The 12,903-nt window shown below is 48.6% G+C and overlaps 1 protein-coding gene across 1 annotated transcript in view; it reads left to right on the top strand.

Annotated features, from left to right (window-relative positions):
- The window catches only part of LOC132206740 (cathepsin L-like), a 15,297-nt gene extending 7,467 nt beyond the window's left edge, over positions 1–7,830 (top strand). The window contains exons 5-12 of the mRNA XM_059641545.1: positions 1,008–1,174; positions 2,709–2,805; positions 2,929–3,009; positions 3,805–3,924; positions 4,507–4,571; positions 5,902–5,992; positions 6,629–6,687; positions 7,468–7,830. Coding sequence (XP_059497528.1) covers positions 1,008–1,174; positions 2,709–2,805; positions 2,929–3,009; positions 3,805–3,924; positions 4,507–4,571; positions 5,902–5,992; positions 6,629–6,687; positions 7,468–7,539 — 752 coding nt within the window. The 3' untranslated portion in view covers positions 7,540–7,830. The remainder of the gene's footprint in view (positions 1–1,007; positions 1,175–2,708; positions 2,806–2,928; positions 3,010–3,804; positions 3,925–4,506; positions 4,572–5,901; positions 5,993–6,628; positions 6,688–7,467) is intronic.
- Positions 7,831–12,903: the final 5,073 nt, after the last annotated feature.

Below are 12,903 nucleotides of genomic sequence, written 5' to 3'. Positions count from 1 at the left end.
CCACAAATGGACACAGTTCTCCAGCTGAGGCCTAGCCAATGTCTTGCACAAGGACTTACACACTTAATGGTGAGGTCCTGGGGAGTGTTGCTGAACAAAGAGACCTTGGGGGTGCAGGCTCATAATACCTTGAACGTGGGAGTTGCAGGTAGACAGGGCGGTGAGGAAGGTGTTTGGGACGCTGGCCTTTATTGGCCAGTGCATTGAGTATAGGAGTCGGGAGGGTCATGTTGCTGCTGTGCAGGACATTGGTTAGGGTCACTTTTGGAATACTGTGTTCAATCCTGGTCTCTCTGCTACAGGGAGGATGTTGTGAAACTTGAAAGTGTTCAGAAAAAATTTACAAGAATGTTGCCGGGGTTGGAGGGTTTGAGCTACAGGGAGGGGCGGAATAGGCTGGGGCTATTTTCCCCAGAGCGTCGGAGGCTGAGGGGGGGACCTTATAGAGGTCTAAAAAATCATGAGGGGCATGGATAGGGTGAATAGACAAGGTCTTTTCCCCAGGGTAGGGGAGTCCAAAACTAGAGGCGCATAGGTTTAAGGTGAGAGGGGAAAGATTTAAAAGGGACCTGAGGGGTAACTTTTTCACACAGAGGGTGGTGTGTGTATGGAACGAGCTGCCAGAGGAAGTGGTGGAGGCTGGTACAGTTACAGCATTTAAAAGGTACCTGGATGGGGACATGAACAGGAAGGGTTTGGAGTGACATGGACCAAATGCTGGCAAATGGGACCAGATTAACTCTGGATGTCTGGTCAGGATGCAGAAGTTGGACCAAAGGGTCAGTTTCTGTGCTGTACTCTCGGACACTAACCTCGCCTCCCCATGCTCGGACCCTCCGTCCCTAGTGATAAAGCTGAGGGCACTGTGTGCTTTGGAAAGTGCTCTCGCGACCTGGCCTGGCACGTTCAGTGACCTGTGCACCTTCTCGCCAGCTCCCTCTGCTTGCTGCTCTTACATGAGGGTGGGATGGTTTGGAAAGTTACTCAATGTGGTTCCACATCAACAGATGAAGAATTTGAGAAGTTTTACCTCAACCCGACTATAAGCGAGGATAATTCGACTTGGCCAGAGGAGTATAAATGGACAGAAGGCAGTGAGCGATTAGAAAATCTCTCCTGTCCTCGCAGGGTCGACTGGAGGAGAAGAAGAGCAGTCACCAGAGTTAAAAATCAGGTACGTCCAACCCCGAATCCGGGACTCCGAGCAACTCGCCCTGTTCCTCAATAAATTCCACTTGGATACTGTCCCCATCGAGCACTTCCCAGGACAGGGAAAGCACGGGGTTAGGTTCAGAGTAAAACTCCCTCTACACAGTCCCCCATCAAACACTCCCCAGGACAGGGACAGCACGGGGTTAGATGCAGAGTAAAGCTTCCTCTACACTTTCCCCCCATCAAACACTCCCCAGGGACAGCACAGGGTTAGATGCAGAGTAAAGCTCCCTCTACACTGTCCCCCCATCAAACACTCCCCAGGACAGGGACAGCACAGGGTTAGGTACAGAGTAAAGCTCCCTCTACACTGTCCCCCATCAAACCCTCCCCAGGACAGGGACAGCACGGGGTTAGTAAATAGAACGCAGAACGGTACAGCACAGAACAGGCCCTTCGGCCCACGATGCTGTGCCAAGCTTTTACCCCCACCCTAGGGTCTATGTAACCTCCACCCCTGCCTTATACTACCATCCCTGTGCCTGTCTAACAGCCGCTTAAATGCCCCTAATGAGGCCGATCCCACTGCCCTCTCCGGCAGTGCATTCCACGCCCCGACCACTCTCTGAGTAAAGAACCTACCTCTGGTGTCTCTCCTATATATACCTCCACTCACTTTAAAACTACGCCCCTCGTAATAGCTATCTCCACCCGAGGAAATAGTCTCTGGCTGCCCACTCTACCTATACCCCTGATCATTTTGTTAGACACAGAGTAAAGCTCCTTCTACACTGTCTCTGTTTAATACTTGGTCTGCTATTGTTACACATCTGTCTCTGATTATTTTGTAATTTTTTAAAAATAATGTCCACAATTTCAGTCAAATTGGTAACCTTGATCACTTCTGGAACTCATGACGACATACCGCCTTTAATCAGGGAAGCTGCATTTTAATAGCACCTTTGACACCTCAATAATCCTGAGGGATATTCACTGGTTTGGCAAGTAGACAAGTTTATCTGTGAGGCACATGATTGGACGTTGGGTCAAAGACGAGGAGGTGAGAGCGGTATCTCCGAGGGGAACAAAGTGAGGTGGAGTCGTTTCAGGGTGGGGGCGTGTATTCTGGAACCGTAAGCCCCCAGGGAGAACTGAGGGCCATGATGGGAATGAGTGAGTGTCAAGGGAGCAGAGGGGCTCTGAGATTTGGGAGGGCTGCTGGGTGCTTGCTGTAGGTGGGGTCATGCGTTTGGATAACGGCGACATGTTAATGGGCTGGAGGGAGTCACAGCGATTGTAAGCAGGCATGGAGGCAGAGGGTGATATCTTCCCCACCCCTTCCCCACCTTCTCTCCCCCCTCTCTTCTCTCCCCCTCCCCCTTCTCACTCTCTGCCTCTTCTGCCCCTAATCCTCTTCATCTCCCACTCCCTTTCCTCTCCCACTTTTGTCCTTTCTCCCCCAACACCCCGTTTTGCTCCTGAGTTTGGGGAGATGAGAGTTGGTTTGTTTGTTGACCTGGACATTCAACAACTCAATGCCTACCATTTGTCTCCAGGGGCGCTGTGCTTCTTCCTGGGCCTTTGGTGTCGTGGCGAATATCGAGTCAGTGTGGTATATCAAGAAGAGACAGCTGCTAATCCTCTCAGAACAAGGTAAATTGGGCGGGCGGGGAGTTTCGCTGATTCCAGCATTGCTGTAGCATTGTTGAATTTCATCGTCCTGGTTTTGCCAGGGTCCTACACCATGTACTGACCTCGATCCACCTCCCATTTCAGAACTCCTGGACTGCGACTCATGGGACAGAGGCTGCAAGGGGGGCTTTGCTTACAACGCTTTCAACTCCATTGTCAGCCTAGGTACGAAAGTCGAGCGCATAGAGTGAAATGAAGAGAGGAACGAAAGACCAGGTGATGGGGAGGAACAGATCGGAGGAGGGAAAGTTCAGGTTCACATTTTGGAAAGACATGTCTCCAGGAACGATCCAGGCCCTGAAGGTGTGAGAATCTCCAACACCAGCCCAGCAGCGTTGTTTTAAAGTGTTCTCTTCCAGGGCCATGGGCCCCTGTGCAGTTGGTAAAAAAAACTCATCATCCATTGGGCTTCTTGTGCTGTCAAATGCCAGGCCTAACTTTCTTCGGCAGGCCACTCCAGAACCTCTTTGTCAGCGTCCCAGCCATGTTTCTCGTTGAGTGCTCCTTCGGAGTGGGGGGGGCTTTTGGGTGGTGAGTTAGCAGCAGTCCAACAATTGCGAGCTGCATTGCTATAGCCACCTCTCAAGCCGTCACAGTAAGTGGGGCGTACGGAGCGCAGCTTCTCGCCGAACAGCGTGAGGTCAGGGTGGAGGGAAGGACCAGGCCAAGGGGCTGGAAGACCCAACCACGAGGAGGGGGTGCGGGTGGGGGGTCCCGGGTTGGAGTATCTGGCTCCAGGAAACTGAAGGCACAGCGGCCAATGGAGGAGGCTTTGGAATTGTGGGTACAAGAGGAGGGCCAGGATCCCGAAGGGCAGGTTGGAGAAGGTTATGGAGACAGGGAATGGAGGGGGCCGTGGGAAGGTGGGGCTGCTGATTGGAGATAGCAGTCAATTAGGTAGGTCCTTGGGCTGAGGTCCATCACCGTGGAGAACTGAGCTTGTGCTTGTTGGCCCAACAGGGGGATTGATGCGTTTCCGTGACTACAGGTACAGAGCATCACGAGGGTCCTGCAAACTGATCAAATCCAAGGTATCAGTGAGGATCCGGACCTTTCGGAGCATTCGCCCACATGAAGTTGGTGAGTCGGCGAAGGTGACACAGAGGAGGAGGAGGAGGACCAACTGGGTAGACACTTTGCCAACCTGTCTCCCACAAACCTCACCTCATGGACCCCCCCAACTCCCCCAGCAAACCCCACCCCTTCTCCCTTCCATTGCCACCCCAGCCCCTTTTCGAACAGTGAAGGGCCAACGCTTCCTCAAGGAGGGGGAGGAGGCCTCTCAAAGACTTGCATTGCTATGGCGCCCGGCACGTCGTCAACTCGCTGCCAGAGAACTGCCCAACCGCACCCTCAGCCTTGCCCTACCATACCCTCCCTCACCTCCCCCGCCCCCACACCCTCCATCAATTACCCCCTGCACAGCCGTGTGTTTTCTGAGGTTTTTACCCGGGGTGGGTGAGGGCGGGTAGGTGGGGTTTATGTGGTCAGTAGGGGGAAGGTGGGGGGAGGGTCATCTCGTTCTTTTCAGGTGGCAGTTGTGGGGCTGGCCATGGAGGGTGTTGGGGGTTTACGGTCAGCACCGAAGGGAGTAGGGGGTGGGAGATGGGCTGAACAGTCTCCTTCAGCCTTTTGGTTGACCTCCTGAATCTCCCGTTTCAGAAATGAGAGTCTGGGTCGCTCACAGGAGTCCAATTGTGGTAACCATCAATGCAGCAGCACTGAAGGTAAGGCTGTCTGTCTATTCCAATGCTTCATTCCTTTATAGACCCCTTCATAAATGAGGAAGAGGCTATTCAGCCCCTTTGAGACTGCTTGGCCATTCTAGGTCCATGATACACTCCCACACAATCCTTGAGATCTTCAATATCTGCAAATCTCTCAATTGTACATTCAATAGGATCATGGAATCTCAACAATGCAGGTGGAGGCCATTCGACCCACACAAACCCTCAAATGAACATCCCACACCCCGCCCACCCTCCCTCTCCCTGAAACCCTGCATTTCCCCGGCTAATCCACCCTACCCTGCACGTCCTGGGCAATTTAGCACGGCTAATCCACCCTACCCTGCACATCTTTGGACTGCGGGAGGAAAGTGGAGCACCCGGAAGAAACCCCATGCCGACACAGGGAGAATGTGCAAACTCCACGCAGACAGTTGCCCGGGGTGGGATCGAACCCAGGTCCCCAGTGCCACAGTAGCACTAACCACTGAGCCACAGTGCCACCCACCTTAGCCAACTGGGCATCCAACTAAATATCCTGTTTCCATTTTCTTCCTTTGGCCCCGTAGCCCAAAGAACTTTCTCCCACTCCTCCTTGAAAACGTTAAACGCTTTGATCCTCTGCTTTCTGCAGCAGAGAATCCCAAAGGTTCTCTGGGTGAAGACTTTTCTCCCCATCTCAGTCCTAAATGGCCCACCCCGTCATCCTCGGGCTGTGACCCCGTGGTTCTGCACTCCCTGGGTCAGTGGGAACATGCTTCCTGCATTGACCCTGCCTGGTCCCGGTTTGGGATTAAACGGTGAGGCGTTGTTCTTGCAGAAACGGAAGAGCAGGTGAAGTCGACCCGATCTGTCCTGTCTCCACCGAATGTGATGTGACCCACAACCCAGTGGGCACCCCCAAGCACAGGGGGGTAAAATTCTCACCGAGAAATCTGACGGAATTTAAACTCCGGTTAGTCAACGGGGAGTTGAAAGGACATGATGGTGACCGACATAGGCTGTCATCAAAACCCCGTCAGGGCTCACGGATACCCTGATAAAGAAGGGAGATCTGCCATCTGTCCCCATCCTGGCCCTACATGTAACTCCAGGCATGTTTTACTCTTTATCTCTCCTCTGGATTGGCCGTTGTGTGGCAGTCAGATGGACAGCACAGATTCAAGATGGCAGATCACCAAGCTGTGGCCAAGGGACACTGACTGATGTGCAGTGAGCGCTGGGCCGAACCAGCGACACTCACATCCCAAAAAAGGCTTTGAACTGACGATATGGTCGATGGACTGGATACAGGCCTGACTAATTCACAACCCCTTTCGGTTTTCTCCAGGGATACAGGCGTGGGATCATTCGTCCCAGGTTTGGTCGATGTTCCTCCACCAGACTGAACCATGTAGTAACAATTGTGGGCTATGGTCGATGTAAGTCATCTGTGTGCACCTCTCGAATCACACACCTTCAACCCCATTGCTTCTTCAAATCACAACGAGAAAATAAAACTCACATCTCAATTCAAAGCGTCACTATCCTGCTCCTCTGAGGCTGCCCGTCCTGCTGTGTTCCTGCAGCCCCACGCTGTGTTACATCTCAACTCAGGGGCTTTTAGCAGGTTGAAAACAGGAAACTGCACAAGTGCAAACAAAACATCATTTACTGGCGATCTTACACACGCAGACTAAAGCGCTGACCGTCCGACAGTGCCCACTCCCTCAGCACTGACCCTGTGACAGTACCCGCTCCCTCAGCACTGACCATCCAAAAGTGCCCACTCCCTCAGCACTGACCGTCCGACAGTGCCCACTCCCTCAGCACTGACCCTCCGATGGTGCCCACTCCCTCAGCACTGACCCTCCGATGGTGCCCACTCCCTCAGCGCTGACCCTCCGATGGTGCCACTCTCTTTGAAGATGGCTCTGTTGAATTGTTGAGGAATTGAGCTCCAAACCTGATGTGATATCCTCACTCCCACTGGTTGCGCAGAGGGCACTGATCCGAGCAAATGTATCACACCGTGCCCTTGGAGTTACTAATCCCAGTTTGGTTTTGTCCCGTTGTAGGTGGGCGTCATCGTTATTGGATCGTCAAGAACAGTTGGGGAGTTAACTGGGGAGAGAGGGTAAGTCATTCCCATTCAGCAGAGACCACTCTGCCCCTTCACCTTGTTGTGTTATTGACTCCTCTCCTGGCTGCTCTGCATCCTAACTCGGATCCCTGCCTCTGTCTTATTACCCCTTGATTATCAAATAGAGAATCGACTTAACAAAACATATTAGCCACGATTGTGTGGGTGGGCCAGAATCGGTGGGCCAAATGGCCTAATTCTGCCCCCATATCTGGAGGTGCTGTGGGATACAGAGAATAAGCAGCAAGGAGCGAGCAGTGTAGAATGGCCAGCGCAGACATGGTCAGAGAAAGGGGGCTCCTCCTGTACTGCTCCTGTTCCACGGGCAGTGCTCCATCAGGTGAGAGGTTGGCAGTGATCGCTCATGAGGGTGGGAGGCTCAGACTTGGGTCACCTCCCATCCTGCGCCCCCAACCCCGAACGAGAGAATGGGATCCTTTCCTCCTGATCGATGTGGGCAGGGGGAGGAGAGGGGTGTCTCAGAGCAAGGGAGCACAGTCAGTCTTGGGCAATAGGACCTCCCCCACCACAGATCTTTGGGAACGATACCAACTGGGATAAAAATGATTCTCCTCATTCAAGCTTCCAGTGGGACTGGGGGCAAGGAAGTGGGTCAATGGGTTTGACTACGATGAGGGGCACCTTACAGAGTTCCAAATCTCTCTGTGCTCCTCTTCTTTCTTTCTGTCTGAGAGGGTGTTTGAACAAACCATCGAACTCCTTCGTCACATCATATTCATGGATGTTATTTCTCTCCCACCGTCTACTCCACAGGGATATTTCCGAATCTACCGTGGGGAGCAGGCCTGTGGAATTAACCGCTTTCCATGTACGTGTGTTCTCTAATCGGACAACTTGGGAAACGCATGGACACCCCCTCCCACCTCAGCAGTTCAGTTGGGCGCCTACTTTAAGGAGAGGGGTGTGCTTCAGCTTCCGTTTGCGAAGTGTGTGCCCAATCCCAGAGCCCTCTCTGACCAGTTCAGCGTTGAGGCCTGTATTGGGCACTCGGTAGTGACACATGGGAACCGTCGCTCCATTGCCTGCCTGCTGCTGCCTTCCTGAAGACTGAGCGATCCACCAGAAATGTCCTTCCCCTTCTGCACTTGCCTTTAATAAACCGCCGTGAGCATCCGAGCAGCTGTTGTGGTTTTTGTCAGCACCATCGATGGCGAGACCCAGTCAGGGCCCAGCTTTGGCTGGTGGGGCTTTGGTCACAGGGAAACAATGGGCAGACAGGAAGGTGGCCTGAGCTAGCAGAAACATGGTGTAGGCTGAATGGCCTGGAAAGTCCTCGATTCTCCCACCACTTCCCACTGAGCCCCAGTACACAGACACAGTGGTGTTCAGCATCTTCCTCACTCTGCACTGAATCTAAACTGGAACCTGCCTTTCATTTACATCTGCAACTGACTGAGAACTGAAGTATTCTGCAGGAAACACTGAACTCCCAGGCTTCTGTTATCCCATCCAAAAACCTCATCGAATTCCCCTCGATTAGATTTGAGTCTACAAAACACTTCAAATCCCTTGATTAGATTCCGGTCTGTAACTCGCTCCCAGGAATCTATTATTCTATACATAAATACCCTGAAACTCTCTATTAGATTCCGGTCTGTAACTCGCTCCCAGGAATCTGTTATTCGACACATAAATATCCTGAAACTCACAATTAGATTCCAGTCTGTAATTCACTCCCAGGTATCTGCAATTATATATAGAAAAAAAATGGAACCCCTCAATTACATTCCAGTCTGTAATTCACTGCTTTGTATCTATTCTATTTACAAACTCCCTGAGCCCCACTGTTAGATTCCAGTCTATAATTTACTCCCACTTATCAGTCATTCAATACATGCACACTTTGCAACTGTCCTTTAGATTCCATTCTGCAACGCATTCCTGGGTATCTGTTATTCTGTATATAAACAACCCTGAACCCTACGATCAGATTCCAGTCTGTAAGTGATTACTGGGTATCTGTTATTCTATATACAAAACACCCTTCACATCTTGATTAGATTCCAGACTGCAATTCATTCCCAGGCATCTTATATTTTAAAGACTAACTACTCCAAACCTATCAATTACATTCCAGTGTTAATGCACTCCCAGGTATATATTATTCTATGAATAATCACACTGAAATCCTCGATCAGATTCCGGTTTGGAATTCACTCCCAGGTATCTGTTTTTCTATATAGATACAAAAAACCACCCAAAACCACTTGATTAGATTCCAGTTGGTAATTCACTCTGAGTATCTATCATCCTGTATATAAACTTCTCTTAAACACCTTAATTGTCTTCCTGTCCTAATTTACTGCCAGCAATCTCTAATCATAAATATAAATCAGACCAAAAAACATTGAGTCAATTCCAGCCTGTAACCACTCCCAGGAATCTGTTATTCTGTTTATAAAACACACCGAACTCCGCAATCAGATTCCAGTCTGTAACCCACTCCCAGGTATCTGTTTTTCTGTATATAAACTACCCCGAACTCCTCAATCAGATTCCAGTCTGTAACCCACTCCCAGGTATCTGTTATTCTGTATATAAACTACCCCGAATTCCTCAATCAGATTGCAGCCTGTAACTCACTCCCAGGTACCTGTTATTCTGTATATAAACGACCCCGAATTCCTCAATCAGATTCCAGTCTGTGACCCACTCCCATGAATCTGTTATTGTGTATACAAATCATCCCGAACTCCTCAAACAGATTCCAGTCTGTAACTCACTCCCAGGTATCTGTTATTCTGTATATAAACTACCCCGAATTCCTCAATCAGATTCCAGTCTCTAACCCACTCCCAGGTATCTGTTATTATGTATACAAACCACCCCGGACTCCTCAATCAGATTCCAGTCTGTAACCCACTCCCAGGTATCTGTTGTTCTGGAAACAAACCACCCCGAACTCCTCAATCAGATTCCAGCATGTAACCACTCCCAGGTATCTGTTATTCTGTATATAAACCACCCCGAATTCCTCAATCAGATTCCAGTCTGTAACCCACTCCCAGGTATCTGTTATTCTGTATATAAACCACCCCGAATTCCTCAATCAGATTCCAGTCTGTAACCCACTCCCAGGTATCTGTTATTCTGTATACAAACTAGCCCGAATTCCTCAATCAGATTCCAGTATGTAACCCACTCCCAGGTATCTGTTATTCTGTATATAAACCACCCCGAATTCCTCAATCAGATTCCTGTCTCTAACCCACTCCCAGGTATCTGTTATTCTGCATATAAACCACCCCGAACTCCTCAATCAGATTCCAGTCTGTAACCCACTCCCAGGTATCTGTTATTCTGTATATAAACCACCCCGAATTCCTCAATCAGATTCCAGTCTGTCACCACCTCCCAGGTATCTGTTATTCTGTATATAAACTACCCCGAACTCCTCAATCAGATTCCAGTCTGTAATCCACTCCCAGGTATCTGTTATTCTATATGTAAGCCACCCTGAATTCCTCAATCAGATTCCAGTCTGGAACCCACTCCCAGGTATCTGTTATTCTGTATAAAAACCACCCCGAATTCTTCAATCAGATTCCAGTCTGTAACCCACTGCCAGGTATCTGTTGTTTTGTATATAAACCACCCCGAATTCCTCAATCAGATTCCAGTCTGTAACTCACTCCCAGATATCTGTTATTCTGTATATAAACCACCCTGAATTCCTCAATCAGATACCAGTCTGTAACCCACTCCCAGGTATCTGGTATTATGTATATAAACCACCCCGAATTCCTCAATCAGATTCCAGTCTGTAACCCACTCCCAGGTATCTGTTATTCTGTATATAAAACACCCCGAACTCCTAAATCAGATTCCATTCTGTAACTCACTCCCAGGTATCTGTTATTCTGTATATAAACTACCCCGAATTCCTCAATCAGATTCCAGTCAGTAACCCACTCCCAGGTATCTGGTATTCTGTATATTAACTACCCCGAACTTCACAATCAGATTCCATTCTGTAACTCACTCCCAGGTATCTGTTATTCTGTATATAAACTACCCCGAATTCCTCAATCAGATTCCAGTCAGTAACCCACTCCCAGGTATCTGGTATTCTGTATATTAACTACCCCGAACTTCACAATCAGATTCCAGTCTGTAACTCACTCCCAGGTATCTGTTATTCTATATACAAACAACCCCGAACTCCTCAATCAGATTCCAGTCTGTAACTCACTCCGAGGTATCTGTGATTCCCTGTATAAAGCACCCCGAACTCCTCAATCAGATTCCAGTCTGTAACTCACTCCATGGTATCTGTTATTCTGTATATAAACTGCCCCAAATTCCTCAATCAGATTCCAGTCTGTAACTCACTCCCAGGTATCTGTGATTCCGTGTATAAAGCACCCCGAACCCCTCAATCAGATTCCAGTCTGTAGCCCACTCCCAGTTATCTTTTATTCTGAATATAAACTACCCCGAATTCCTCAATCCGATACCAGTCTGTAACCAAATCCCAGGTATCTGTTATTCTGTATATAAACCACCCCGAATTCCTCAAACAGATTCCAGTCTGTAGCCCACTCCCAGTTATCTGTTATTCTGAATATAAACTACCCCGAATTCCTCAATCCGATTCCAGTCTGTAACTCACTCCCATGTATCTGTTATTCTGTATATAAACCACCGCGATTTCCTCAATCAGATTCCAGTCTGTAACTCACTCCCAGGTATCTGATATTCTGTATATAAACTACCCCGAACTCCTCAATCAGATTCCAGTCTGTAACCCACTCCCAGGTATCTGTTACTCTGTCTAGAAACCACCCCGAATTCCTCAATCAGATTCCAGTCTGTCACCACCTCCCAGGTATCTGTTATTCTGTACATAAACTACCCCGAACTCCTCAATCAGATTCCAGTCTGTAACCCACTCCCAGCTATCTGTTATTCTATATATAAACCACCCTGAATTCCTCAATCAGATTCCAGTCTGTAACCCACTCCCAGGTATCTGTTATTCTGGATATAAACCACCCCGAATTTCTCAATCAGATTCCAGTCTGTAACTCACTCCCAGGTATCTTTTATTCTGGATACAAACTAGCCCGAATTCTTCAATCAGATTCCAGTCTGTAACCCACTCCCAGGTATCTGTTATTCTGTATATAAACCACCCCGAACTCCTCAATCAGATTCCAGTCTGTAACTCACTCCCAGGTATCTGTTATTCTGGAGATAAACTAGCCCGAATTCCTCAATCAGTTTCCAGTCTGTAACTCACTCCCAGGTATCTGTTACTCTGTATATAAACTACCCTGAAACCCTCAATCTGATTCCAGTCTGTAACTCACTCCCAGGTATCTGTTATTCTGTATACAAACTAGCCCGAATTCTTCAATCAGATTCCAGCCTGTAACCCACTCACAGGTATCTGTTATTCTGTATATAAACTAACCCGAATTCCTCAATCAGATTCCAGTCTGTAACTCACTCCCAGGTATCTGGTATTCTGTATATAAACTACCCCGAATTCCTCAATCAGACTCCAGTCTGTAACTCACTCCCAGGTATCTGTTATTCTGTATATAAACCACCCCGAACTCCTCAATCAGATTCCAGTCTGTAACTCACTCCCAGGTATCTGTTATTCTATATACAAACAACCCCGAACTCCTCAATCAGATTCCAGTCTGTAACTCACTCACAGGTATTTGTGATTCCGTGTATAAAGCACCCCGAACTACTCAATCAGATTCCAGTCTGTAACTCACCCCCAGGTATCTGTTATTCTGAATATAAACTACACCGAACTCCTCAATCAGATTCCAGTCTGTAACTCACTCCCAGGTATCTGTTATTCTATATATAAACCACCCCGAATTGCTAAGTCAGATTCCAGTCTGTCACCACCTCCCAGGTATCTGTTATTCTGTATATAAACTACCCCGAACTCCTCTATCAGATTCCAGTCTGTAACCCACTCCCAGGTATCTGTTATTCTGTATATAAAACACCCTGAATTCCTCAATCAGATTCCAGTCTGAAACCCACTCCCAGGTATCTGTTATTCTGTAAATAAACCACCCCGAACTCCTCAATCAGATTCCAGTCTGTAACTCACTCCATGGTATCTGTTATTCTGGAAAAAAACTACCCCGAATTCCTCAATCAGATTCCAGTCTGTAACTCACTCCCAGGGATCTGTTATTCTGTATATAAACCAGCCCG

This window comes from Stegostoma tigrinum, chromosome 42 (assembly GCF_030684315.1).
Source record: "Stegostoma tigrinum isolate sSteTig4 chromosome 42, sSteTig4.hap1, whole genome shotgun sequence".
NCBI classification, from domain to species: Eukaryota; Metazoa; Chordata; class Chondrichthyes; order Orectolobiformes; family Stegostomatidae; genus Stegostoma; species Stegostoma tigrinum.
Note: the sequence above shows the minus strand (reverse complement) of the source record. Positions and strands in the feature narration are given on the sequence as shown.